Consider the following 23,800-nt stretch of genomic DNA (forward strand, 5'->3'; position numbering starts at 1 on the left):
TCTTTGAAAAACCCCCTAGTATTCTCGAAATAAAGTGCCATTATCAAGTCTAACGCAGGAGGTGTGTACCTGACAAGCTGAAAATCGACAAATTGACATCAATTTTATGGAGACAATATTTTATTTATTACTGTCGTTGAAACATTTTTCTCAATCTTTTAGACGGTCTTATTATATTCATCAATTTCTCCATCAAATATTGTGGATATGAATATACGATGAGTGAGTGAATCTAACACATGAAAGAGTATGAAAAATGTTCCATGTAAGGCTGAGAAAATAAAAGCAATAATATTCGAAAGATTAGGCAGGAATCAGAGGTTTAATAAGGTATTATGGACTTAGTTTTCAAAGAAAAACTTTCTTCTGATTATTTAAGGGATTAAATGTGAATAAAATAAGCAAATAACCACGCAAATTATCGCTTCGCAAATATTGATAAAAAGTATTATTCTATGTTTTTTGTATCTCATACAATATTTGAACGCAATTATCATCCCTAATGAAGATGAAGCAGAAAATACACACGAAACTTGTTTAAGTAAAGGTAATGACTTTATTCGATTCTTGAGGAATATAAAATATATGATACATACAAAAAGTTTTCGTTATAAATGAATTCACTGAGCCTCATTCCATTCTTCGAAGAAGTTCTATCAATGGCATCAGGACTTCTAAGAATCCCCTTCGAAACGATTCGTTCTTCTCGTACTCTTCCAATATATATTTGCTTCTATTTGTAAAAGCAAACTCGTGGTATCTGTTGGCGTCTTCAAGCAAATAGCTTGATGTTTCAGGAGAAATCAGAGTATTAGTCGTGAAAAAAGTGGCTTCAAAAAGAGTGGGCAGTTTATAATATTGAACCGACTCGAAGAACAGACTCTTTGGAAAGATCTCTTTAGCAGATAGTTGATATTGAAGAAGCATATTTTCGAAAGTGCTGTAGTAGAGGTCTAGCAAACTTCCAAGGTGTTCTTGAAGCAAATTATTGCTGGTGTTCAAAAAAAGAGCCAGCATGAGGTCGTAAGCTGGTGGATTATATCTGGCAAGTTGAAAATCTATGAGTTTACATTCGAGAACATCATTCATCATGAAATTATTCCCCCACAGGTCGCAGTGCGTCAAGACGTTCCTAAATCTGTCGGAGGCACCGATGAAGCTCTTCATATCTATAAAAGCAACTTTACGAAGTTTTGCAATTATACTGTCAGCATCCCTCAGTTTCAGTTTGAATTTTATGCAATCAGACACACATTTTGTGTTGTTACTCAACCACAAACATCTGGGTTGACCGTCGACAAAGGAAAAAGCAACCTCCCTAACTTCCTCCTTGTGTATCTGATCAATTCTGAAATTTTTGCCATCCCTTGAGTTGAATTCTTCGTAGATTATAGTTGCTGAGTGAAATTTAGCCAGGCATTTCACCAAAGACTCGCATTCCTCGAGATTAAGATATGATTCCTTCATTTTGAAATTTTTCCTGGATAAATCCTCTAGAACTATGCAGTTCTTCTTCACCAAATAACATTTGGGACAAAAATGAGAACCTGCAATGGCTGTTAACTTACTCAATAGGTTCTCGTACAACAAGCTCTCTTTTTTGAACAATCCCATTTCTTCCACATACTTCGCTTGGGTTATATTCAACAAGGGTTCAGTTTTCATGAAAAACACTTCGGTATTGATTCTGCTATCGGGGTTTTTCTGGTAGTGGATTTTGAGACGGAAGTGGTCACCCATGTATCCCATCACTCTCGAACTTGCTTTGTCGATTTCATATTTCACAATCTGGAAATTGCTACCTCCGCAGTGTTGTTCCAGAATTCGATTACAATCTTTTTCGGTGATTTCACAGTTGAGGTTGATATCCATGTTTCAACGGATACCGAAATGATAGGTCTACTCAACGAAAATTCGGCAAAAATATATGATTGCCTTTTATATATCTTGTGAGTTTATTGAAGGCATCGTTTTAAGTCTTCTTCAAACTCGTCGAATCAAATATGGTAGCGTGTTTGAGATTATTGCGAATCTATTCTATATTGTTTTGATTTGACCGGACGATTGTTGAATGCATTCGTGGATAAACTAGGATTTTGATTGTAAAATGTTTGATGTTTCAAGATCTCTATTGGCGTCAAGGAACGGTGAGACTGTAGCGAATCAAGAAAACATAATTAGTGGAATGTTTTTTTGACGTTAGAGCGTTGATATCACTCATATGTTCAAGTAATTTTGAGACGATGTAATGGGAGTCTTTGAGCGAAAATGAACGAAAGTTTAGTAAAAATTGAGATTAATATAGATACACTTTGAATATGCTGTAGACGAATGTAAAATGGACATAACTAAATGAAATACGATCGTTCAATAGATGGTTTGAAAAAGAAATCAGAGTTTTCGTTGACAAAGTGCTCCTTCCAGGCATTGCTTTGTTGATTGTTGGATTACCCATGTGTTTCTTGTTTTCTGCTTTAAAATTTGAAGGAAAGTGTAGCTGAAATGCATCGCTCCTAACTAAAGGACCACCTCAAAAGACACGAGGTATTTTTCCGATATTCCGAGATGCAAAAATTGTTTGAAAGCTGGAAAAAGTGGTATTCAGCGATGAAGTATTTTTTGAGTGATCTGTTTATTCATTTTGTAATCAAATGAATGCAGTTTCGACCATAAAAAGTATATTGTATAATTTGAGGCGAGCAAGTTCTATTGGCCCCCATCAGAGCACTACTTCGTCCGTATAGATCGCTTCTACAATTCAAAAGTTCCAATGAACTCAGAGACAGAGAGGATTTTGAGGGTTTTCTCAGAATGAACTCCAGTATCTGATATGGCTTCAAGAAGGTTAGGCACTCACTGGCTCCTATAAGTTTCTCGTGTAAGGCTCGATAGCAATATCGGCCTCTTTCTTTTCTGATCGTCCCTGTAAATCCAACTGAGGTGAACAACAGAACCTTATCAATAAACTACTACCTACTTCCGTCCTAAATTAGGCACGTCCCAAAACTGAAACAACATTGAACCCAATTCAGTTAGCGTTTAATTTCTTGCATCCCGCAAAAAATAAAACACTAATGAAAATGCGGCTTTTCCGAGCTTAGTTTTCCTCGCGTCGGGAAAGGGGCACGCCAACGCCACCTCTGGCTCGGAAAAACCAGCACGCATGCCCGTGGACCCGGATCGTTTTCCACGTTTATAGTGAAATCTTCACGGGCGTCAACACATGGAAATCGTTTGTGGAAAATCGCTCCTCAACAAGGGTGAGTTTTATGTGTCGAAGAATGCTCAGCTTTAGGAAACGCGAACTTTTTGCTATGTCAATGTCGATTGATTCAGTTTCGATTTAAGAATATTTCAGCACGATTTACTTCTGATTCCGCTTGGAATTTTACGATCAATCAACAGTTTTCCACATTGAATTATTCGATGGTTGTCTTAGTAACAATTGTGGGAACAATGAATGGAAGTTTTTATATTACGATAGTGGCTTTTCTACCCCTCGAAGCAATAGCAGTAATTTTTCGGACCTTCTCTATATTAGTATTGATCGATGCGCTGCTTCATCTGGCTGTTTCAGATAGTCGCATTTTATTATCTAATGAAATGAAATAACTCCCAGTTAAATTGGGGCAGTAGTTTGAGGTATCAGGGATCCTTGAAGTTACCTGCAATAAAGTGGGAACCAGTTATTGACTGCAATTTTCGTGCGCTTTCATTCAGAAAATTAAAAGTAATGACCCTCTTATCAATTCTTTTCGATGGCGCAATAGTTAATTGAAATTTTAATTGTTATTGAAACTTTGTTACCGCAGAGCGCGTAAATGATTCGATTTTTAACGCAGAATCCTATATTCACCAGTTTAAATATATGAAAATATATGATTTTACTGATAAAAATCGTAGTTTGAATAATTATGAAAAAAATCTTACAATTTTTGTAAGAGAAGAGTGGTCAGAAGAGAAACTTATAATATAATCTGAGAAAACACTCTTTCTACATAAAATATGATATTTTTTCACGCAGAATCACCCCCTGCAGTTTTTGGCACTTAAACTCATTCTTTAACACCCTGGATAAGTTTCCTGAATAAATTGAATAGAAGCCCAAGCACAAAAATTCTGGTAAAGTCTTTCCACTATTTTATCAATTCATCGAAGTCAAATTATCGAAATTTTGTGTCAGATTATCGAAATTTTCAAATCTGTTTTTGAAAAAAGCAACCCTGTTTTCGAAAGACGTTGAACAACTTCATTTTCATCAGTTTTAACAGCTTCTATATCACGACAAGTGTTTAATTTTGGCAAAAAAATTGAAAGTTTTATTCCATTTCTCAAGACTCGATATTGTATTCGATTTTCTTATCGCTTCCTTCTTAACTTGAAGGAAATTCATTGTAAAAAAGTTACTGACCGATTTTTTCTCTGAAACAACCTGTTTGAAAACGTTGTTATTGGAAATAATGACTAAATAAGTCTTCAGTCAGCGAATAACCAGGTTTCGCATAATTATATCAAATGGGCACAAAGTTAAACTTTTGCACGTTTTCATCTTTACAAAAGCTCCTGAAACAACGATAATTTCGCATGCCTACAATCGCTGAACTAAATAAGAGCCATTTTCGTGATATTAATCATATTATTTCACAGAGCAACGTTTTTGAATATGGAAAATGAAAAGGGTTTTATCCATTTCTTGCACTAGTTTACCTATAACTTCTGTATTCCTATGTTAATTCCCCAAATCGATAGATTCTTATGATAGTGAGTGAAAAAGCTAATAATATTCCTGGATACATCGGTATTTGAACCACATGGAATGATAATAACCCGCATACGAGATTAACTATCACCTTTTGTGTAGAATCAGGTAGTGAATACCAATTTACATATACAAAGCTATCGTTAAATACCTAGAACACAGCTAAAGGCACTTCCTGCAATGATTATAAAAAAGGAATCTTTCAAAATTTCGAAATTTTTCCTCTTCGACTTCAACTGTTCATTGTTGTAAATAAAACGAATTATTGTTCAATTCACCTTAGTGAATTATCCTTAACTGCCGCGTTTCCCGTAGAAAATAAAATTGCACATTCTTCATGACCCAGTAACGGTTTAGTGAATATCGTCCTAGACTAGAGCATCTTCAGCGATGCGTAGGCCAACTACGAGATTGCGAGGGCTGATCAACCACTCAAACTCACCCTTCATTACGCCGCCTCTATTGGAGATATTGCGATAAATATAAACTCCAATAATAAAACCCACGTTGAAGGTTGCGCAAATATAATTACCAATTCGCCTAATCGATTCATACGTCTGAATGCGGCATCGTTCATTTTCCAGATTAGAAGAGCCTCGACGGGGGAGAAATGCCCGTTTCTACGATGGAAAATTCCGTGGATGCAACGACACAAACGGGAACAGCAAGGTGACCCAATTACTAAAAGATGTCCTTCGAAGCTGACAAGCAATTCTTATGTCCCCGACTGATAGACTATCTGGCTATCGTTGGGGTGCGATCAAGCAATAATGCTACCAAATTAAGCTCAAGTACCTCGATCCAGGTAAGCTAGCAAAGTCCTTCATGGCCATTTTCAATTTGAGCTATTGCTGTCACAGTTCAACCTCGATTAGATATACTAGATGAACGTGAAACTTCTCTTTTTTGACTTCCATTTCCAACACTCTGTAACAGACAACTTATTGGATCAAACAAGAAACAGGGAGACAATTGTTTTAGCGCAAAATCCAATTCCAACACTCCACATTGACCATTTTTCAGGCTCCAGAACTTCTACGTCGTTACCCTGTTCAAGACCACAAGGATTTTCCAATGCCACTAGACATGGTATACTTCTGTCAGCCAGAGGGCTGTTCTTCGGTTGGACCAAAGCGGACAGCTCAAAGGGATGCAACATCTTTCGTTTTCACCCTAACGGATAAAGACTGCGGAAAAACGCGCTACGGTATCTGCGTCAATTTTTATAGACCCATAGAGAAACTATCTGCGGGTCTATCTGCCGCTGGGAGACGGGCAAGCACCAGCATCAGGAGGAATTCCTGGAGGAAGAGCATGGAGAAGAGTTCCGATTCGGCTTTTTCAAGGTGGGCTCATTGTTCTGGTCAATTTTTGGATTTGAGTAGATCAGAAAGATGTCCCACGCTTATGCAGGTCTTGACAGAGAAATTAAAATTTATTACAGTGATTACAGAAGCAGTAACATAGGACCAAGTGACTCAGAAAAGGACACAAGTAGGAGAGACTCGGAATCTTTAACACCAAACCTAACAACTCCAAGATTAGGTGTGACAGCTCCATCGAATGACTCTGAGAGTGGGGGAAGTCACTCTCCTTCACCTAGAGCAAGCAGAAAAAGGAATGTGAGTTATTATTGTGATTCAACTCTCAGCTTTAACTCCATTGCTTGTTTGAAGACATTATATGGTTTACTTCGGTTAATTGTATTGTCAACAGGTGTATTATTCAATGATTTATTACATTTCAGAAGATCAAGAACCATTCCCTGACTTCACTTTGTCTTCTATCCCACCATCCCTTTTTCACATCCTTCAGAGAATGTCTGCACATTTTAAGGAAGCTCATAGACGCTTGCAATGAATCCTCGAATCCCAGAAGGGTTGGAGGCTCTAAACAAAATCCGAGGTGAGTTTGTGCGTGAAAAAGCGTACAAAAATATTCATGTTACAAATCGTAGGGAAAGTGTCTGGAGTGTTTTAACCGGTCAAGCAGGTGAAGGTGCATCTTCTATAGTACTTCACGATGTCAGAGAAATAGAGACATGGATACTGAGGCTGCTATCGGCACCAGTACCAATACCAGGAAAAACGAAGTGAGTGCCCATTAGAAACATTAACTTCAAGCAGTTTCTGCTTCTGTACATGTAGTTTTATTAAAATTAAAGTAAATCGAGAGTTCCAGAGAATAAAACTTCGCAAAAATCTAAAACTAATACAGAGCTGAGTGTACACTATAGTTTGGTTTAATCTTTCAGAGTGGAAGTTGAAGTACTATCACCAAGTGTATACAACCCTCTACTGTTTGCCTTACCAAGTCATACTCGATTTAGCCTTGTGGATTTTCCTCTACATTTGCCTTTAGAATTATTAGGTAATATCCATATATTTCAAGAAGTAGCACCTGTTTTAACTTCTATATTCCAGGTGTCGAAACGTGTTTGAAAGTTCTTACGATCATATTGTTGGAGAACAAGATAATTTTTCAAAGCAGAGACTATAATGCTCTCTCAATGTCTGTGATGGCTTTTGTTACAATGCTATATCCTTTAGAGTACATGTTTCCGGTGATACCTTTACTACCAACATGTATGAATTGTGCAGAACAGGTAAGACGATCCAGAATTTAAAAATCTTGATTTAACTCATATATAAACTCCGTTTTTAGCTCTTATTGGCGCCAACTCCTTATGTCATTGGTCTTCCAGCGAGTTTTCTGATGTTCAAAAAGAATTTTAGGTAACTTATCCAATAAAGCCCTCTGTAGTATTATAATTATACATATTAATCTTTTCAGACTTCCCGATGACGTTTACCTGATCGATTTGGATTCTAACAAGCTTTTGGCACCTCAGGAAATTCCGCCACTACCAGAACCTGAGGGAACAATACTCAAGAACCATTTGAAACAGGTGAGAAAATCGTGTCCGTACTAGTTTCGAAATTTTCTTTTATTCCATGCGAATTCAAATTTTACTCTTCGTCTTAGGCTATGCAACTGATGGATCATGTTGGTGTTGGAGTAAATATGAATTTTTTATGAGAATGCATGCTATTTAGAGAATAGCTGAATTATTTATGAACCCAAGAAATGTCTTAGAACCCCTATATCTTCACAAGGAAATTGTATCCTTGTCTATCGTAGAGCTGATAGCATTTCACACTAGACATCCATCACTTTTTTTTTGTTTCATCTTGAATAACAGAATAACAGAGTATCTTCTATTTAAATATGTGAAGCTGGAGATGTGTGAAGAAAATGAAAGGGTGCGTGACATATCTTGAGTTTGAATTTAATGAGGTATGGGCTTTATGGAAGTAGAGGATCACAAAATTAGCTTCGCCGTTGAAAATTCAGCACTAGATGGATAATTAGGCTTGTTAGTTTGGATCAAGAGCTCTTGCTATAGTTACTATAGCTTAGATGATGAAGAAAGCAACAACTAATTAGAAGCACTGTGTTATTTGAATCAGAGTGTCAACAGAAAACTCCTACTACTATGAAATATGGAAACCTACATCCTACATTATAATACTGTTAGTAATAACGTACGAAAATCAAGTGGTCCGTCCGAATTCGTCTTTATGAAACGAAAATATATTATGTTACGTTGGTATTTTCGAGTATCCGAACATCAAGAGTAGTCTAAAATCATATAATAATATCATATCATAATAACAGGAATTTCATAAATACCGAGGTGAAAAACATTACTTTTTGCTATCGATGATTTGAATCGTTACAACCCACCCCAGCGTCACCGGTATTAACGTCACTTTTGTCAAACTAACAACTGACGTAGTTTTTTTTTCATCAACATTAGATAAAACTAAAAAATCTCGAATTCCTGAAGACTTTTGGATGGTAAAATTATAGGAAGAATGACGACTTATCTTTCTTCAGAAGCCTTTCCTCAGAAACTGGCTATAATTTCAGCTCTGGATCTGCAGGGCGAGGTGTAGATGGCGCAGTTATGAAAAGAGCTCTGATTGGGTGCACAATAGACCTTAAAGGTCGCAATGGAATGTAATCCCTTCACGAAATTGTAACTGTAACCTCACTTTTTTCAAACTGACATAGATTTGTAAACATTTCTGTTTGGTAAACGTCAAAATCTCAACTATCTGAAGCTTTTTTTCTTATATTCGATCTGGTACCCTGTTAGAGGCTTCTGAATCGAGAGTATTTGTTGGGCACGCTCCGGTTGATCGTTTTTCGCAGCAATTTTAAATTAATTGAGTGAATAAGGAAGTGCTAAAAAAATCATGTGTTTGTTGTTGGTATATATTTATATTCAAGAGAAAGTATTACAAAAATAAATACCCAAAAAAGAGTACGGATAAAATACAACATTTTCCTCCATCATTCCGATGAAGAAAAAAAGTAAAACAATGACGATTCAATCAATAATATAACTAGGATGAACAACAAGAAGTGGATCATCTTCCTCCTGCTCTTCCTGAGATCCTTTCAAGCCCACCTTGCTCAATTCTATGATAACGTTATCATGATAAATCAACCTATCTATCACTTTCTCTATGAGCTGTTTCTTTTCCACCAATTCGTCCTCGGTTTCGATCTGATCAATCACTTTGTTCAGGTACCAATCCACCAGTCCACTCCTCCTCATCCCTTCCGAACTCTCCTCTTCGCTCCTCGCCTCCTCCCTCCTCATATGAATAACGATCATGTTACTCAGCGTCTTGTACTCTTCGAAACTCAACACCAACTTCCTCTTCTGCACCGCCGGGGTTTCCTCCTGAGTTTCCGGTTCTTCCATCTCTTTATCCTCCTCTATCGCTCCTCTGTTATCTTTATCCAAGTGGATATCCGGTTGTTCCACCCTTATTATGGATTTATTCAAGAGTCGATAGGCTTCCTTGACGTGTTTGGGCGAAACCTCGTCGGAAATCTCCATCCTCGCCATGGCTTCCGCGAGACGGATCATGCTCTCCAACTGCCTCACCGTGATCCTCCAGGTTGACTTACCGGTACTCGTGCTGTCTCTCAGTCGTAAATGGTTGTAATGGCGCACCAGAAGCTCCCCCGCTTCTTTACTAATGACCGGCTTGAATTTCCTCGCGAAAGAAATGTACTGGAGGACGTCCTGTTTCGTGTAAACCCTGTCGATGTTGTCCTCGATGTTACTGTGCAGATCGACGATCTTCCTAGCGACCGCGTAATCCGTCACTTCGTTGCATTCGTCGACCAAGATGAAGAACAAATCGAACCTGGACATGATGGGGGCCGACAGGGCTATGTTCTGCTGTAGCGATTTCGCCCTGTCGTATCTGCCCCCGATGGGATTCGCGGCAGCGAGAATCGACGTTCGCGCGTTCAAAGTGGCCCTGACGCCCGCTTTGGCGATGGAGATCGTCTGCTGTTCCATGGCCTCGTGGATGGCCACTTGATCCCTCAAGTCCATCTTGTCGAATTCGTCGATGCAACAGACTCCGTTGTCCGCCAGCATGAGAGCGCCGGCTTCTATTACGAAATCGGAGGTTTCTTCGTCTCTCACGACGGCTGCTGTCAGACCTGCGGCAGATGAGGCTTTTCCCGAAGTATACACTGCGCGGGGGGAAAATTCTGAAACCTAAAGGAAAATTCAACGCTTTATGACATTGTTCAAACCAATAAGCAAGGAGGAATCCTGAAGATCCACCTTTTATGCCTTAAAAAACCATAATGAATCGAAAACTTCATAAAAAACTTCTATTTCCTCTATGATTCGAATCCATACCTCCCACCATAGACATAGAGACATTAATCAGGCGTTTTTTCGTGTTTTGTGCATAATATTTATGGTTTCATCATAGAACTTCTCAACTTCTATGCGTTCTGTGATAGTTTTATATTACCTCTATGCTCAGTCGCCATTTTCAAAATACATTAGCATTCTGTGACGAAACCATAAATATAATGCACAAAACACTTGGATTTGAAAGCCGGCGACCTTCCAAGGATTGTAAAATTGTTGGAGCAATTGAAAGGCACAAATATATAAAAAAAAATGGCCATGAACGTTTAGTCCGAATACTTTTTGCTCTATGAGTCCGTCTGTGATCGGTGCTAACCCCACTTTCTGTCATTTTTGTCGAACTCAAGTGGATTAATCCGCAAGCTTAAATTTACCTGTTTCAAAAACTGCGACTTCGCAGTACTGGGATCCCCAACGATACAACAATTGATGTCTCCTCTCAAAGTCGTCCCCTCGATCGTAGTTTTCGAAACCCCACCGAATAACATGAGTAATATGCCCCTTTTCACTTCTTCATTTCCGTGTATGCTTGGAAACAGGCTGTTTATAAGATTGGTATACAGGTTTTTATCGTGGGACATCTCGTACATGTGTTTCCACTCCCCGTCTGTCATTTGCTGTTTCATGATTTCCGGGGTGATCTCGTCCATGGGCATTTCTATACCACCAAACTTAGGGTTGGTGGGTTGAACGCTGCACGCCAAAAAAGCCATCCTGTAATGGAGATCTCGAACTCCGAGAGCTTTGAGACCTCTGACACCTAAAAAAAATCAACCAGTTCGTAATTTCAATATCGATTCATAAAAAAACAAAGACAACTCACCTTCCCCTTCATCTCCTCCCTTGTGCCTCGAATTTATTTGCGCTTTGGCCCCTGGAAGAGACATTTTACCCACATCAGGAACAACAATCAATGTTCCAGTGAAATCATAACGATCACCAGCTTGTACTGTTTCCACATTTTCCGCCCTTAATATCACTTCGACGCTCCTGGGAATGCAACCCCTCGGAAGTTCAGCTTGGGTTTCCTGAATTCTAACCTTTTGGAAATCGATAAACATCGATTTGTCTATGTCCAACATGAAACGTCTTCGATTCATGCACACCGGGTTTCGACAAATCGTTGGATTGGTGAATTTGAATTGTTGCTCCACGTTTTTAATGGCAGTTTGACAGTCCAAACATACAAATGTACCTAGAAACGAAGGAAATTCAATGGAGAATTTCACAACACCGTTGTTGAATTTTTACTACCTGATATCAATTCAGGATGTACAGGATGGGTTCTGATAACCTGTCCGGAAATTCTGATGAGAGTTCCTATTTTCTCAGTTTTCAGCTCCCGAACTTTATGTCTAGTAGGGACATCTGTGAAACTAACGTAACATTCTTTGTCCTTCTTTAGTTCGCATCGATCTTTGACAAAATTCGATACTGCTTGGCACAGATAGGGGTATATCCTATAATACTCCTCAATACAAGTTGTGGCCAAGTTTTGGTTGTATTTCTCAACATCTTCAAAGCTAACTTCTATGGTACTTCGTTCCTGATTCAACAGTTCCTTAGCGGGTTCTAAGTATTTAATTTCATTGTCCTCCCTGAATCTGAACGAAAATTTACGATAATACTATTAAATATACAAACATCAAGAGCACGCAGCCTACTTACTCTTCGAGAAAATCTTGAAAGAGCTTTTGACAACGTATTCCAACTTCATCTCTCTGTACCCTATGAACTGTTTGAATTCCTTGAACATCCATATCAAGTACAATGCTCTATATTAATAACACAGGATAATATTTTCAACTGAACAATAAAGGCTTTCAATTTTCCTTATTAACCGTACTCAAATACTGGAAAATCTACTCCACATCAGTTTTCACTTTTCACAAATCATAATATGAATTTGGCGCGAAATTTCCCTGTCAGAAAATTAACCTACTTTATTCTGACGTTGTCATATCTTATTCTTCTTGACATGTTTCATTTCAGTATACGAATTCAATATTATAATTTAAAACTGTATAATTACATTGTTACTTTTCTTATCTGAAGGACAAATTCTTATCAGGGTCTATTTTAGTTATGAGCTAAGTAGTTCGCATTAATACAGAACAGGTCAGGATTAAGGCCAATTGTTATGCAGGTTTGTAGTAGTGAATTTTAATCCCAGTGCGATAGCTTTCAATTTATCCCAAGCTTATTGTTAATTATTCATGCAATATTTCAGGCTATCTCTGGTCTTTCAACCCCAAGCAATCCTACGATGCAGCTGCAGCCTTCAAGAAGGGACAGTGTATCAAATACTTTGAGGTGAATTGAATACATATTTAGGGATATTGAAGTTTGGTCGACATATTTTTTTATTTTCAGTATATCGAAGCAAAAATCTCCTGAGCCTACACCGCTGCATTCGCCACATCAAAGCTCATCACCCAGACTCTCTATAACTCCACAATCGACACAAAGTCTGAGTCCTCAGAAGTCAAGCGTATCACCCTCATCCCCAGGAGGATCAAATACTTTCATTTATGGAAATGACATCGATTCTGTTGATGTTGCAACCAGGGTTGCTATGGTATGTAACTAAAAAATGATGAAGTCAATATTTAAAATTTGAAGCTCCTGAAATATAATGATTCATTCCAGGTACGCTTCTTCAACTCTCAAAACATCCTAGCGAATTTCACAGAGCATACTAGGACCCTTCGTCTATATCCTCGACCAGTGGTGGCCTTCCAAATTAACAGTTTTTTGAGGTCGCGTCCGAGAGCATCACAGTTCCTCAATAGATTCGCAAGAACCCAAGCCGTCGAATTTCTGGCAGAATGGTCGTTGACTCCAACCAACGTGGCGTTTCAGAGGGTACAGACGGGTGTACTGGACCCTTCCCAGATAGGTGATAAATCTAAATGGTTCCTACATTCTCTAGATCCCATCAAATTCAAAGTATGGGACGATGGAAGCTCCCTCAATGGTGCCCTAAGGTATGCAGTCCACGATTATTAGACAAGCGTACATGTATATTTATATCCTTCTTTAAGGTTACTTCAAAACCCTGAAAATCAACCGACTGACGAGAGTGGTTCTGATTCTGAAGGAGTAGAAAGCACCAGTTCCAGTTACTCCTCGCTCAGCGATTTTGTTTCTGAAATGGCTTCATCTGATTTATCTCCTGGCGCAGCTTCCTATCAAGACAGAAGAAAATCTTCCCAGAACATGTGTATGTCCTCGAACGTAGACATAGAATCCGTTTACCATCCACCGGACAGTCTTCTTTATCCAGACGGAAATCTACCCCTTAAATTGGACTCCCCTAGCAGATCTAGCTCGAGCAGCGAGTCTGATCTTAGCTCCCCTTCATTCAACAGAGATTCCGAATTCGAATTTGGAAAACAGAAAGAAATTCAGAGTAAAGGGAAGGCTGACGAGGAGAACGGAAGTATGGAGAACGAGTCTGATTCCAATTCCACTACAACACCAAAGACAATAGTAAGTTCCAACACTATCAAACCAGAATCTTCGAATGATTCCTTGGACAGATCTGCTACGACGAGAAATCGTAGATCTATAACACCTGTAAGTATTCAATTGGTGATTCGTAGGCAATTCATGAGGAAAGCTGTTTTCGGCCTTAGATTTAACGTCATGATTTGTCTATCGCTTCAAGTCTGTTTCTTCTTGCACATCGAATCACATGAGAATTCTTTCACTGTATAGGTACCCCCTATAGCACCCTATTTGCAAAAACAACCGAGTGTAGGTAATGTCTTAGCGAGAACGTCCAGTTTTGGTTCATCTGGTAATTCTTCCATATCTAGTGGGGGGACTCCAACTCTGGTCCAGAGGCAGAGCTCCCAAGGATCCATATTTGAACAATTCGCTTCCCAAGCTAAAGAACTAGTAAAAGAAACGACGCGACAAAGTAGTCAAGACGGCTTATTAGCTCATATGGACAAGGTGATTTGATGCATGATTGAATGGAAAAAGAATTCTATTCTTTTCTGCATGCTGATCTTGTATACGTTGAAGAGATTCTGGATATCCCGAAGACGTCAACAAATACTTTTGGAAATAAACTTAACAATGAATGTTCCAACAAACATAACACCATTATGTTCGAATAATGAATAGATGTATAGCTAATTCGTCCTATCAATAATTTTTTAGTTGGGACAACACATATAGACACACTCACTCACTGAATAGAGATATTCTAATATTATTTTGTTGGAACATCTTTGATCCTTGAAATCTTATCGTTGCCCATCATAGCAAATCTCATCTTTGACTTCAAGAAATATTTTCAGTTCAAACATCAGGCGAAAGAGAAATTTTCTGAAGCAGAAGAGAGCCACATTTTCGCCCCGTTCGATAAAGTGAGTCACGTGGAGTTGATTAATGGTACAGTCTTTCATAACTCTTCTTTCAGTTGACCCACCATGCGAAGAAAGCTGCTGAAGAAGCTTCCAAAAGCGTACAGGAAGCTGGAAAATCCGCTATATCAGCAAGTAAAACAGCTACTGCTGTGAGCAAAAACACCTTCGAAGATCTGACTTACGTGGGTAAATCTACACTTGGTGATTTAACGAAAAGTGCAAAAGAAGTGGCCAAAAAGGGACTTATGAGAGTGAGTAGAAAAAAATATCAATATATCTTGTTTTTAACAATATCTTCGTTTAGGGCGATTCCTTCAATAAATCAATAGAAGAAAGGCGAGATTCTACCAGCAGTTCATCATCAGCTGTAGCTACTTCAAACGTATTGACTGGTGCAGGAAGGGATTTCTTCTCAAATATAAGCTCGGACATAAACGGAATTGCAGCAAGTACAACCAATATGTTTTCTGATCTCTTTGGTAGTAAGAAAGAAAAAGGCAAACAACAGGAAGCTCAAGCTCAACAAAAACGGAAGGATTCTAAGGTGGGAATGTTTGGGCCTTTCCCAACTGGCCCTAAAGGGTTTGTTGAGAAGAGCCCATTGATTAAGCATTCCATGCGAACTAAGGAAGAAGTTCAACGTAAACAGACTGTTGAGAGGACAACGACCAACAGTGAAAACCAAGCATTTTTGAAGGATGTAGGTTGATGCATACATTAGGAAATCAGAGAAGTAACGATGTTTTTCAGGTCGTTACCCAAGTTCTTGACGGAGAAGGAGTTGGTTGGCTTAAGTTGAACAGGTTGAAGAAACTCATGGAAGATGAATCCTACAGAAACTTTGTGCTTAGCAAAATTAATAAGACGTTGGATAGAAAAATTGCTCCTGATGATCATATAGACGATGTTGTATGTATTTCGAAAACTTTTCTGTTTACAGGTTGCTAACATAAACATGTTTTTAGTGTGTTCCAAAACCTGTATGGAAAGGAATGGCAAAAATTGTGCTGGCTATAGTTCATGGACTGGAGGTAACTTATGAAAATTATGGTTTAGGTGGAATGGCCTCAGTTTTTCAACTTCATGAAGTCGCTCACACCCACTACTGGAGCAGGGATATGACTGATTATAGCACAAGTGGTGATTTTACACAGGTTGGTTAGAATTCAGGGTGTTTAAAATGAAGGTGAATCATTTTTATTTTCACTCCCAGAGTTCCAGTCCAAGATCTCCCCAAAGTCCACGATCTTCACTACAACTTGATTGGGATAATTCGAGGAAATCGTCTACTGGTAAGGAGCGATCACATATAATTTCATGACTATTATCGTTTTAACGATGTTTTCAGAAACTCCAGAGGTCCGACTCACCAGTGATGAGTCTGAAGAATCCCAACAATCAACGACGGATATGTTCAAAGATATGATAACCCAGAAGAAGAATTTGCTGTTCAGCAAACTCACCTCCTTCGATTCAGATGTGAGTAATCTGTCCATTAATGTAGCATGATTTCTAACAATCAGGCATATTCTCGAGATGTATCACACATCAGTTGTCAAAAGTGATAAGGACACCATCGATTTTTTCAAATCATCTTCGAACAGATATGTCTTTAGAATTTGCTTGATATTAATGTTGTGTGGCAGGCTGAAGGTGGAATGCATGGTTCTGGGGGTACAGTATCTCCCTCAGGTGGTTCAATCACCACAGGACCAGCGTGTGGTTTGAACAGAGGTGGTCTTCAGTCGTCTTATCGCTCAACAGTTTCAGACACAGAGGTCGAAAACCTTCAGGTAAGTTGAAACATGTAACTATTTGCACGAGACGTGTGAATGGACAACATGGGAAAACGCGTAAAATTACGACGAATTTTGTCGTGCTTTCAGTTCCCCAAAACTAACAAAACGAGGACATCCAGTGTATGGTCGAGCAAGTCGTCTTTGAGTACCGGCTTTAGATATCACGGTGGACATATCGTGAACACTGTAACATCACCATCTCCGGAAACAGCCAGGACTTACCTTTTCGAAGTTTTAGTCGGTAAAGACAGATCTAACTTGTGGAATCAGATGCAATTCTGGGAAGACGCCTTTCTTGATGCAGTTTCACAAGAGAGGGACATGGTCGGGATGGATCAAGTAATACTTTTGGAAAATTCTTCAGATTCAGTTGCTGATGGTTGATTTTATAGGGTCCAAGGGAAATGATGGAGAGATACAAAGGTCTGAGTGAAACCGAGAGGAAAAGACTGGAATTCGAAGAGGACAAACTGCTTGCCACGATGTTATACAATTTGACGGCCATTTTGGTGATGTTGAATTGTAACAAGATGGAAATCAAGAGGAAGGTAAGGAGGCTGCTTGGGAAAAGTCACATCGGACAAGCTCACAGTAAGGAAGTCAACATGTTGTTGGACCAAATAAATAAATTGGTGAGTAAAATTGAACCAATGCTAGAAAAATTTCATTATTATTTGAAAATACGTCACTTATTCCAGAATGGAAACGATATCGACTTGAAACCTCTGGGATCAAGATTGTTGCATAGGCAGAGCTTCACTGTTCACCAAGGTGTTGATGGTGGAGGTGAATTGAGATTCTTAGAGGTTAGAGATGATGGTTTAGTTTTGAGATCGGTGACTGGCATCATCATAGAGAGGTGGTGGTTCGAGAGACTTGTCAATATGACGTACAGTCCGAAGAATAAAGTGCTCTGTCTTTGGAGGAGAAATGGTCAACAGACGCAATTGCATAAATATTACACGAAGAAGGTACCAATCGAGTTTATCTCAAAAACATCATGCTTATCGTTTGTTAAATTTGAATTGTGTTCCATTTCCAGTGCAAACAATTGTATTATTGCATCAAGGAGGCCATGGAGAGGGGTGGGGTGGCAGGAACTGCTCCAGAATTAGGTGGTGAATTCCCTGTACAAGATATGGTAACAGGGGAAGGAGGATTGCTCCAAGTTTGCTTGGAAGGTGTTGGTTTACTCTTTGAAACTAGCAAGGTATCTTCAAAAGACCAAAATTAAGATATTCTCCACTCTAAATTTAACATATAGAGTGTCGAACGGAAATTTCAAGTGATTACATAGTTGAATGATCGATGATATCTGACACGAGTAAACGAAACTTTGACACTCTATATCTAGTCTTTCATTATATATTTTTTGATATTACACTTTCTCCTTTTATTGTTAGTTGATGAATTAGTATATATTAAAGATGAATTTTGTGAAGCATAAAAACAAAGTGATTTTTATATTTGTTCACTTGCTTGTTGGTTCATAATATTGGATGTAAAGAGTCAATGGGTGCGCTAAACTGTGCATTTGTCTGCAAGGACCACTCAAAACTTCCTCAAAAATCTGTGCCACTCGCTCATCTTTTGTCGTTTTATTTGATGTGATGAATTTTTTGACTTTTTTCAACTTCAATGGGTTAGCAGTAGTAGCAAAATCGCGGGAAAGCTTTAGGCGTCTTTGTATCGGATCTCCACGCTCAGGTAGTAATTTTTTCAAATTCTTTTCTCTTTATTTTATTCCCTTATTCAATTTTTCTCTTGTTGTCGTAACTTTTATATCTTCTTGCATGCAAAGTGAATGTTGTTTATAACGTAACACGGATCAGTAAAATTATTTTGTCATCAGTGAAGTATCAGCAAGATGTTGGATAATTACATTGAAGGCATGAAGGACAATATAAATATAATAGTTGGGATTAAATGACCAGAACCGATTCTGAAAAATGTTTCAGTGAGAAAAAATTCAAAAGCACTAAAATAAGGTGGATTATTTTCAACGAAATCATCCAGTGTCGCCTTGAAACTAACCCTTTCGTAATTTTACTGATCTCCTTAGCTGTTGACTGAGGAATCCGTCGCTGTATGCTTGAATCTTTCCCATCTTCCATCTTGATTTTTATGTCAGTGAGTGGTCATGTTTTGCCTTGAGGTTTGAAGGCCGGCCGAGCGTTTGAGGAAAAGCGTTCGGGCGCGTTTTCAATAGCTTAGGAACTTTTGAGATGGTCCTTTCTTTACTGAGTCAATACTCTTCACTAATGTTGTTTTTCTGTTTGGTTTCCATTTGCGTCGGGCGCTGGCTGCTTGCAGGACTTTGAGGTACAGAAAAAATTGGTCTAAGTTGATCGTTTAGATTAGTTTGAATAGTCTTTGTTTATAGTTAGCGCTTTTTCCTTGTAGTAATTTGCTGCATCACCCTCTCCCGACACTAACACATTCTATGGATTAACCTACAAACACACCGGGGCTTACTTCAGTTCAATTCCGACCATAACTGCCGGAAATAATTTTTTTTGGGATCTGTTTGCTGTTGTGGGTATGGGCATTGCGGTAGTGGTTTTAGTGCTGCTTTTGGGGGACAGCATGGCAACCTTTGATGCACAGTGGACATTTTAATGCTCAAACAAACCATACCTACACAACACCAATGAATTAACATACACTCTGTAGTTCCATTTAACATAGAGCAAACCATCTCTGAAGTTGCCTACAGCTTTGTGCACGTTGAGATATTTAAGCATGCTTTTGACGCTCTTTAGGTATTTCCAGAAGAATAAATTCATCGTTCCTTCTTTTTTCGCAGTTTTTCATAAGGATTGACCATATAAGGAAATGTTTCACTCAGAAAGGCACTATATTCGTTATAGAAGAATACAGTAAGTATTACTTAGTTTTATTATAAGTTTTTCTCTTGGGAATTCAATAAACTGATGGGGTTAATCTTGTATTTTATCAATTTACAGATCCGAAAACTAGGCAAGTTACTCAGAGAAGGTACAAGTCATCAATGGTAAGTTTTTCAACTTGAAAAAATGTTTATACGTGTATATGTCAGTTCGTCATTCCTAAATTCAGCATGTTCTGTTTGTAGGCTAGCGAGCTGTGTTTAATGTTTCACAGGATATTTTCAGTTTGCATGGCACTTAAAATAGACCAAATAAAACCAAGCAATGCATGTCCCTCTGATATATGTAAGAGTTTATAGAAGTTGATAGTTTCGTACCTAGGATGTCTTCGTGATGTTGTTTGTGGTAAATTTCCAGTTTGGTTCAAAGCGAAAATGTAACTTTCGATTGTGTTTAGGCTGACCAGATTTGCTACTCGGTGCTCTGCGTTTTTTCCTACTTGGCAGCTGGCGCGGAAAAGTTCTCGTCCATACAAAAAATACCCGCTTCTACACCTCAACCATCTCCGATGTTCGTTCCAACAATGCTGAGTAGCTGCATGGCTCCGGTTTCTCCTCAAGATGAACCAGAAAGTCAGATACCTTATGAACCAGCAGTTAGGAAGACGTCAAATGGATTGCAAAGCGAGAAAACAAAAGAACAAACAGTAGGGGATACGGGTAAACTTTCAACCCCTATCCAAACGCAAACAGGCTCGGTTACACCAACCGGAGGTCCTCCTTCGTATCCACCACCGGCTCTACCACCCGGAGTTCAACCACCAGCACCTCCTCCAGGAAATATAAAACCTTTGAGTGGAGCTCCCCAGGTGCCTCCTGGGAGACCAGGCAGACCTCCTCCCATACCCCATCGTTCTTCCCTGACTAGACAGCCATCCACACCACCACCTCCACCAAGACCCAAGTGACGTAGCAGGGGATTGTCTTTACCAATGATTTATGGAGACGATGTTTTTTGTGTGGTGCCATCTTGTCTTCCATGGGCGTGAATCGAGTAACTCACACGTTTCTGCATCTTCATTTTTGGAAAAGGAGTTAATCATAATATTATCTGGGAATTGCATCACTCAATTCAAGTTTTGGTTCAGAAGAGATTGTAATGAAAAGTAACATTACAATAAACCTTTTACGTAGGAAAAGAAATAATTTGTATCTCGCGCAGAATATGACACTCGATGGTCCATGACCTCCTAACGTCACTTATCGACTTTATGACAAGATTTTTTTGTACAGGTTGATTCATCAGTTTTAGTTGCTTAGTTTTACTACAGTATGTTATTTTTATTGTAAAAATTGAAGCATCAGTAGTCCTTTTATTTTCAAAATGAAAAGGATTTGTTGGAGTCTGAGCAAAATTTAGGGATATATTCCATAGGTGCATATCGAAAAAAAATTGAAATATAACACTGTTGACAATATGAAATATATTGAGGATATTGTGCAGGTTGGAGACTTAAATAATTGTGATAGGTAGGCGAAGATTTCATCCACTAAAATGAGAAAATTGGTACCCTCCCAAATTTTTGTATTATGTGCTGGGGTTATCAATGATGCAATTGAATATAGGAGAATTCGCGGTTTATTTTTCCCATCTATATCAACTAGATGATTTACTAGGTAGTTATTTATGGATTCATATCGAAATAAAATAATTTCTTCTGTTTGAAGAGTTAGGAAATGTATTGATAGTATTTAAGAAGCTTTTATGGACTGTTGAACTATGGATTTTCGACCCTTCACTTTGTGTTAATCTCTAATCATTATTTTTGTTTTGGTGATATTTTTCGGAAAGAGATCGTGCCTATAACTTTGCGTGCACTTGTACAGTTTGATATAAAAGCTCGTATCCTGGGAAATATCTTAAATTAACACCATGTCGATATCTGACATTGTTTTATTAAAATTTTTAATTGAACTTAAAATAAATACGAGCATCTATATTTGTCTCTCGTTTATATAGAAGAATATTATGGCGAAATTTCTTTGTGCAAGCAATATTGATGGCGTATTTTACAAATTTGAATTACGTATTAGAGAATGGCTGATATGTGACTATTTTTATGTAAATTTGAAGTAATATATTATGAACTGCACACGATTGTTTATATTTTACCTTTCTAATTGTTTCCATAACCCAAACATCCCATTCTTATATCTTATTTCAACGAAATATTAAAAACGTCGTCTGGATCTCAACCATAAAAAAGATTGCATCATACAAATTATTCCCCAGATCAGGAAATTAGAAAATCACTGCAGAATACTCAAATTATTTGAACAACTCCCGGTATGGAAAACTGCCACGACTAAAATTGACACTAAAATATCTCCTTTATTAAATATCAAAATGACACAAGGCTTCTTAGCCTAGCTAGTGGCACAAAATGTTTCCAAACATTTAACATGGTAATGAGGAAAATTGCATATGAATTCTCAGTGAAATATGCGGTAGTTAATGAAGATGGGCTAAATAAGCTAAGAGCAGGCCTATTATCCGAAATCAAACATCATCAGATTGAAAAATATGGCAGGGAAAAACAATCAATTCACGTCCATGTACTAATTCAAGGATAATGACCTAATTTTTTTTCCTTCCATCTTTTTGAAGTGAGATATGATATCAATATTGACGAAGGTAATACCACATGTGAAGCTCTTTTGAAAAAGTACTGACCTAGATATGTGTGAATAAATAATACACAGTGTCTAAATTTACATGCCTTCTGAATATTACGAGTATAACTTGTTGTTGTGGATTACTACATTCAATCTGGAATCTGGGATAGAATTCTAATAGCTTCTAATTGGACTTACGATAACTAACTAAGCTTATAGTAATGACCATACCACATCATTAGGAATATAGGCAATTACAGACAGTCAGACAAACACGTAGGTTATGTTGATTACGTCACTGATTGAATTGAGGATATGATTGGTGTCTGACCTACGTTAGGTATTCAATTACATGAATTTTCTGCATTCAAGGAAAAATATATCACATAGAATCGACCATAGATTCATTCTGAGGATCGACATTTTTCATTTGCACTTTGAGAATTTGTTGGTCCTTATATCAACCTGTTCTTGCCATTTGCTTTGGTTGGTGGGATAAATGGTGGGACAGGGACACTTACCCTGTTTATAAAAAAGGCCTTCAGTATTTTCATCTCTGAAATTCTCCATAACAATGTTCTGTTAAATATTCTGAAGGATGAACTGAGAATGAAAATCTGAAATGTGTCCTATAAAGCTTCATTCGATGAATGCAAATTGATGAATTTACATATGAATAAGGTGGATTGTACACACATTTCGTTGCTGAAAAAATGTATACGTTAACTATCATGCAAATGTTAAAGAGCTCATTAGTATGCAAAGCTCTGTGAGCTCCCTGAGATGGAGCTCGTCGTAATGGAGGTTGAGAAATCATCAAATTTCCATTGGATTTACAAGTTTTAAAGACATTCGTCGAATTTGGCTGTGCATTTTCTCCCGATTTCAATCTGAGGTGATTCTTGAAGTAGGTGTAAAATAGTTTCAATAGATCCCTTTTTCCGGTATCTGATCATGAATATTTTCAATATATCGGAAATATGATAGTAGAGTCCAGATATAGGTCCTTTAATTGACTGAAGAACATTTGTTGATCTCTCTATGGAAAAATTTGTTTCAACTTCAGATTTGAAGTTGACACCAGAAAAGAATAATTTTTTTCCAGTTTTCGATGGAAGTTTGGTAGATGGTTGATTGAAACACGTAAATTATGAATGTATTTCTCGATTTTCATATTATTTGTCCAATTATGCCAGAAATTTTTGGTATTTTGGTGATTTTTCGACTGTATGCAAAGTAAGTAGAGTAAAAAAAAAATAGTATGATATTAGACGTCTATTCTTCCAAAGAAATCGCTACAGATTTGAGATAGATATCTTAGAACATTGTACTAGATAGAAAAAGCGGACAATCGAGATACTAGGGAAAAACACAGAATTCAGGTGGAAAGTAAAAAGAAAAACGTGGTACACTTTCGTTTTCTTCTCAGGTCGCTGAAAACCCAATTGAAGTCCCGTATTCCAATATGGAGAAACATCAGCGCTAAAGCTTCATCTCATCCAATTCCGCAATGAATAAAAAATGACTCTTATATAAAGGAGGAGAACCTTTCAACCCGAACGGACAGACCTGAGGGTTGACGAT

The 23,800-nt window shown here is 38.0% G+C and overlaps 3 protein-coding genes across 12 annotated transcripts; 1 reads left to right on the forward strand and 2 right to left on the reverse strand.

The window, feature by feature from the left end:
- Positions 1-533: 533 nt before the first annotated feature.
- On the reverse strand, positions 534-1,991 carry LOC123309280. Its single transcript, XM_044892313.1, has one exon. The coding sequence runs from the start codon at positions 1,870-1,872 to the stop codon at positions 631-633; it is 1,242 nt and encodes a 413-aa protein (XP_044748248.1). The 5' UTR covers positions 1,873-1,991; the 3' UTR covers positions 534-630.
- A 1,028-nt stretch (positions 1,992-3,019) lies between these two features.
- Positions 3,020-21,693, forward strand: LOC123310595 (MAP kinase-activating death domain protein). 10 transcript variants are annotated; one of them, XM_044894154.1, is made up of 33 exons: positions 3,020-3,260; positions 5,344-5,564; positions 5,783-6,105; positions 6,204-6,381; positions 6,507-6,664; positions 6,717-6,851; positions 7,014-7,129; positions 7,183-7,364; positions 7,424-7,494; positions 7,553-7,667; positions 7,745-7,777; positions 12,745-12,827; positions 12,888-13,092; positions 13,164-13,501; positions 13,559-14,093; positions 14,235-14,474; positions 14,825-14,893; positions 14,947-15,144; positions 15,198-15,593; positions 15,644-15,802; positions 15,859-16,047; positions 16,107-16,185; positions 16,242-16,372; positions 16,540-16,686; positions 16,780-17,031; positions 17,085-17,324; positions 17,391-17,663; positions 17,735-17,902; positions 19,006-19,014; positions 19,499-19,571; positions 19,659-19,705; positions 19,787-19,943; positions 19,999-20,140. In XM_044894154.1, exons 2-32 carry the CDS (start codon positions 5,448-5,450, stop codon positions 19,898-19,900), a joined length of 5,373 nt encoding a protein of 1,790 aa, XP_044750089.1. In that variant the 5' UTR covers positions 3,020-3,260; positions 5,344-5,447; the 3' UTR covers positions 19,901-19,943; positions 19,999-20,140. The 10 variants fall into 10 exon arrangements, with proteins under 10 accessions (XP_044750089.1, XP_044750088.1, XP_044750081.1 ...); XM_044894153.1 differs by having other exon boundaries at positions 19,787-19,946; positions 19,999-20,138; XM_044894146.1 differs by lacking the exon at positions 19,787-19,943 and having other exon boundaries at positions 6,213-6,381; positions 19,999-21,693.
- On the reverse strand, positions 9,027-12,435 carry LOC123310597 (DNA replication licensing factor Mcm6). The gene is made up of 5 exons (XM_044894156.1): positions 12,183-12,435; positions 11,769-12,118; positions 11,338-11,709; positions 10,889-11,274; positions 9,027-10,349 (listed from the first exon to the last, which is right to left on the reverse strand). The coding sequence occupies exons 1-5, from the start codon at positions 12,272-12,274 to the stop codon at positions 9,156-9,158; spliced, it is 2,394 nt and encodes a 797-aa protein (XP_044750091.1). The 5' UTR covers positions 12,275-12,435; the 3' UTR covers positions 9,027-9,155.
- Positions 21,694-23,800: the final 2,107 nt, after the last annotated feature.

This window comes from Coccinella septempunctata, chromosome 3, assembly GCF_907165205.1.
Source record: "Coccinella septempunctata chromosome 3, icCocSept1.1, whole genome shotgun sequence".
Taxonomy (NCBI): Eukaryota; Metazoa; Arthropoda; class Insecta; order Coleoptera; family Coccinellidae; genus Coccinella; species Coccinella septempunctata.

Bases quoted from the DNA above. Each gene is read 5' to 3' on its own strand.
- LOC123310597 (XM_044894156.1), bottom strand. From the start codon at position 12,274: ATGGATGTTCAAGGAATTCAAACAGTTCATAGGGTACAGAGAGATGAA. The intron at 12,119-12,182 runs GTAAGTAGGCTG...ATTTTCGTTCAG, and splicing joins TTTCAAGATTTTCTCGAAGA to ATTCAGGGAGGACAATGAAA. The intron at 11,710-11,768 runs GTAGTAAAAATT...CTTCGTTTCTAG, and splicing joins ACATCCTGAATTGATATCAG to GTACATTTGTATGTTTGGAC.
- LOC123309280 (XM_044892313.1), bottom strand. From the start codon at position 1,872: ATGGATATCAACCTCAACTGTGAAATCACCGAAAAAGATTGTAATCGA.
- LOC123310595 (XM_044894145.1), top strand. From the start codon at position 5,448: ATGTCCTTCGAAGCTGACAAGCAATTCTTATGTCCCCGACTGATAGAC. The intron at 6,665-6,716 runs GTGAGTTTGTGC...TACAAATCGTAG, and splicing joins GGCTCTAAACAAAATCCGAG to GGAAAGTGTCTGGAGTGTTT. The intron at 15,594-15,643 runs GTAGGTTGATGC...GATGTTTTTCAG, and splicing joins ACCAAGCATTTTTGAAGGAT to GTCGTTACCCAAGTTCTTGA.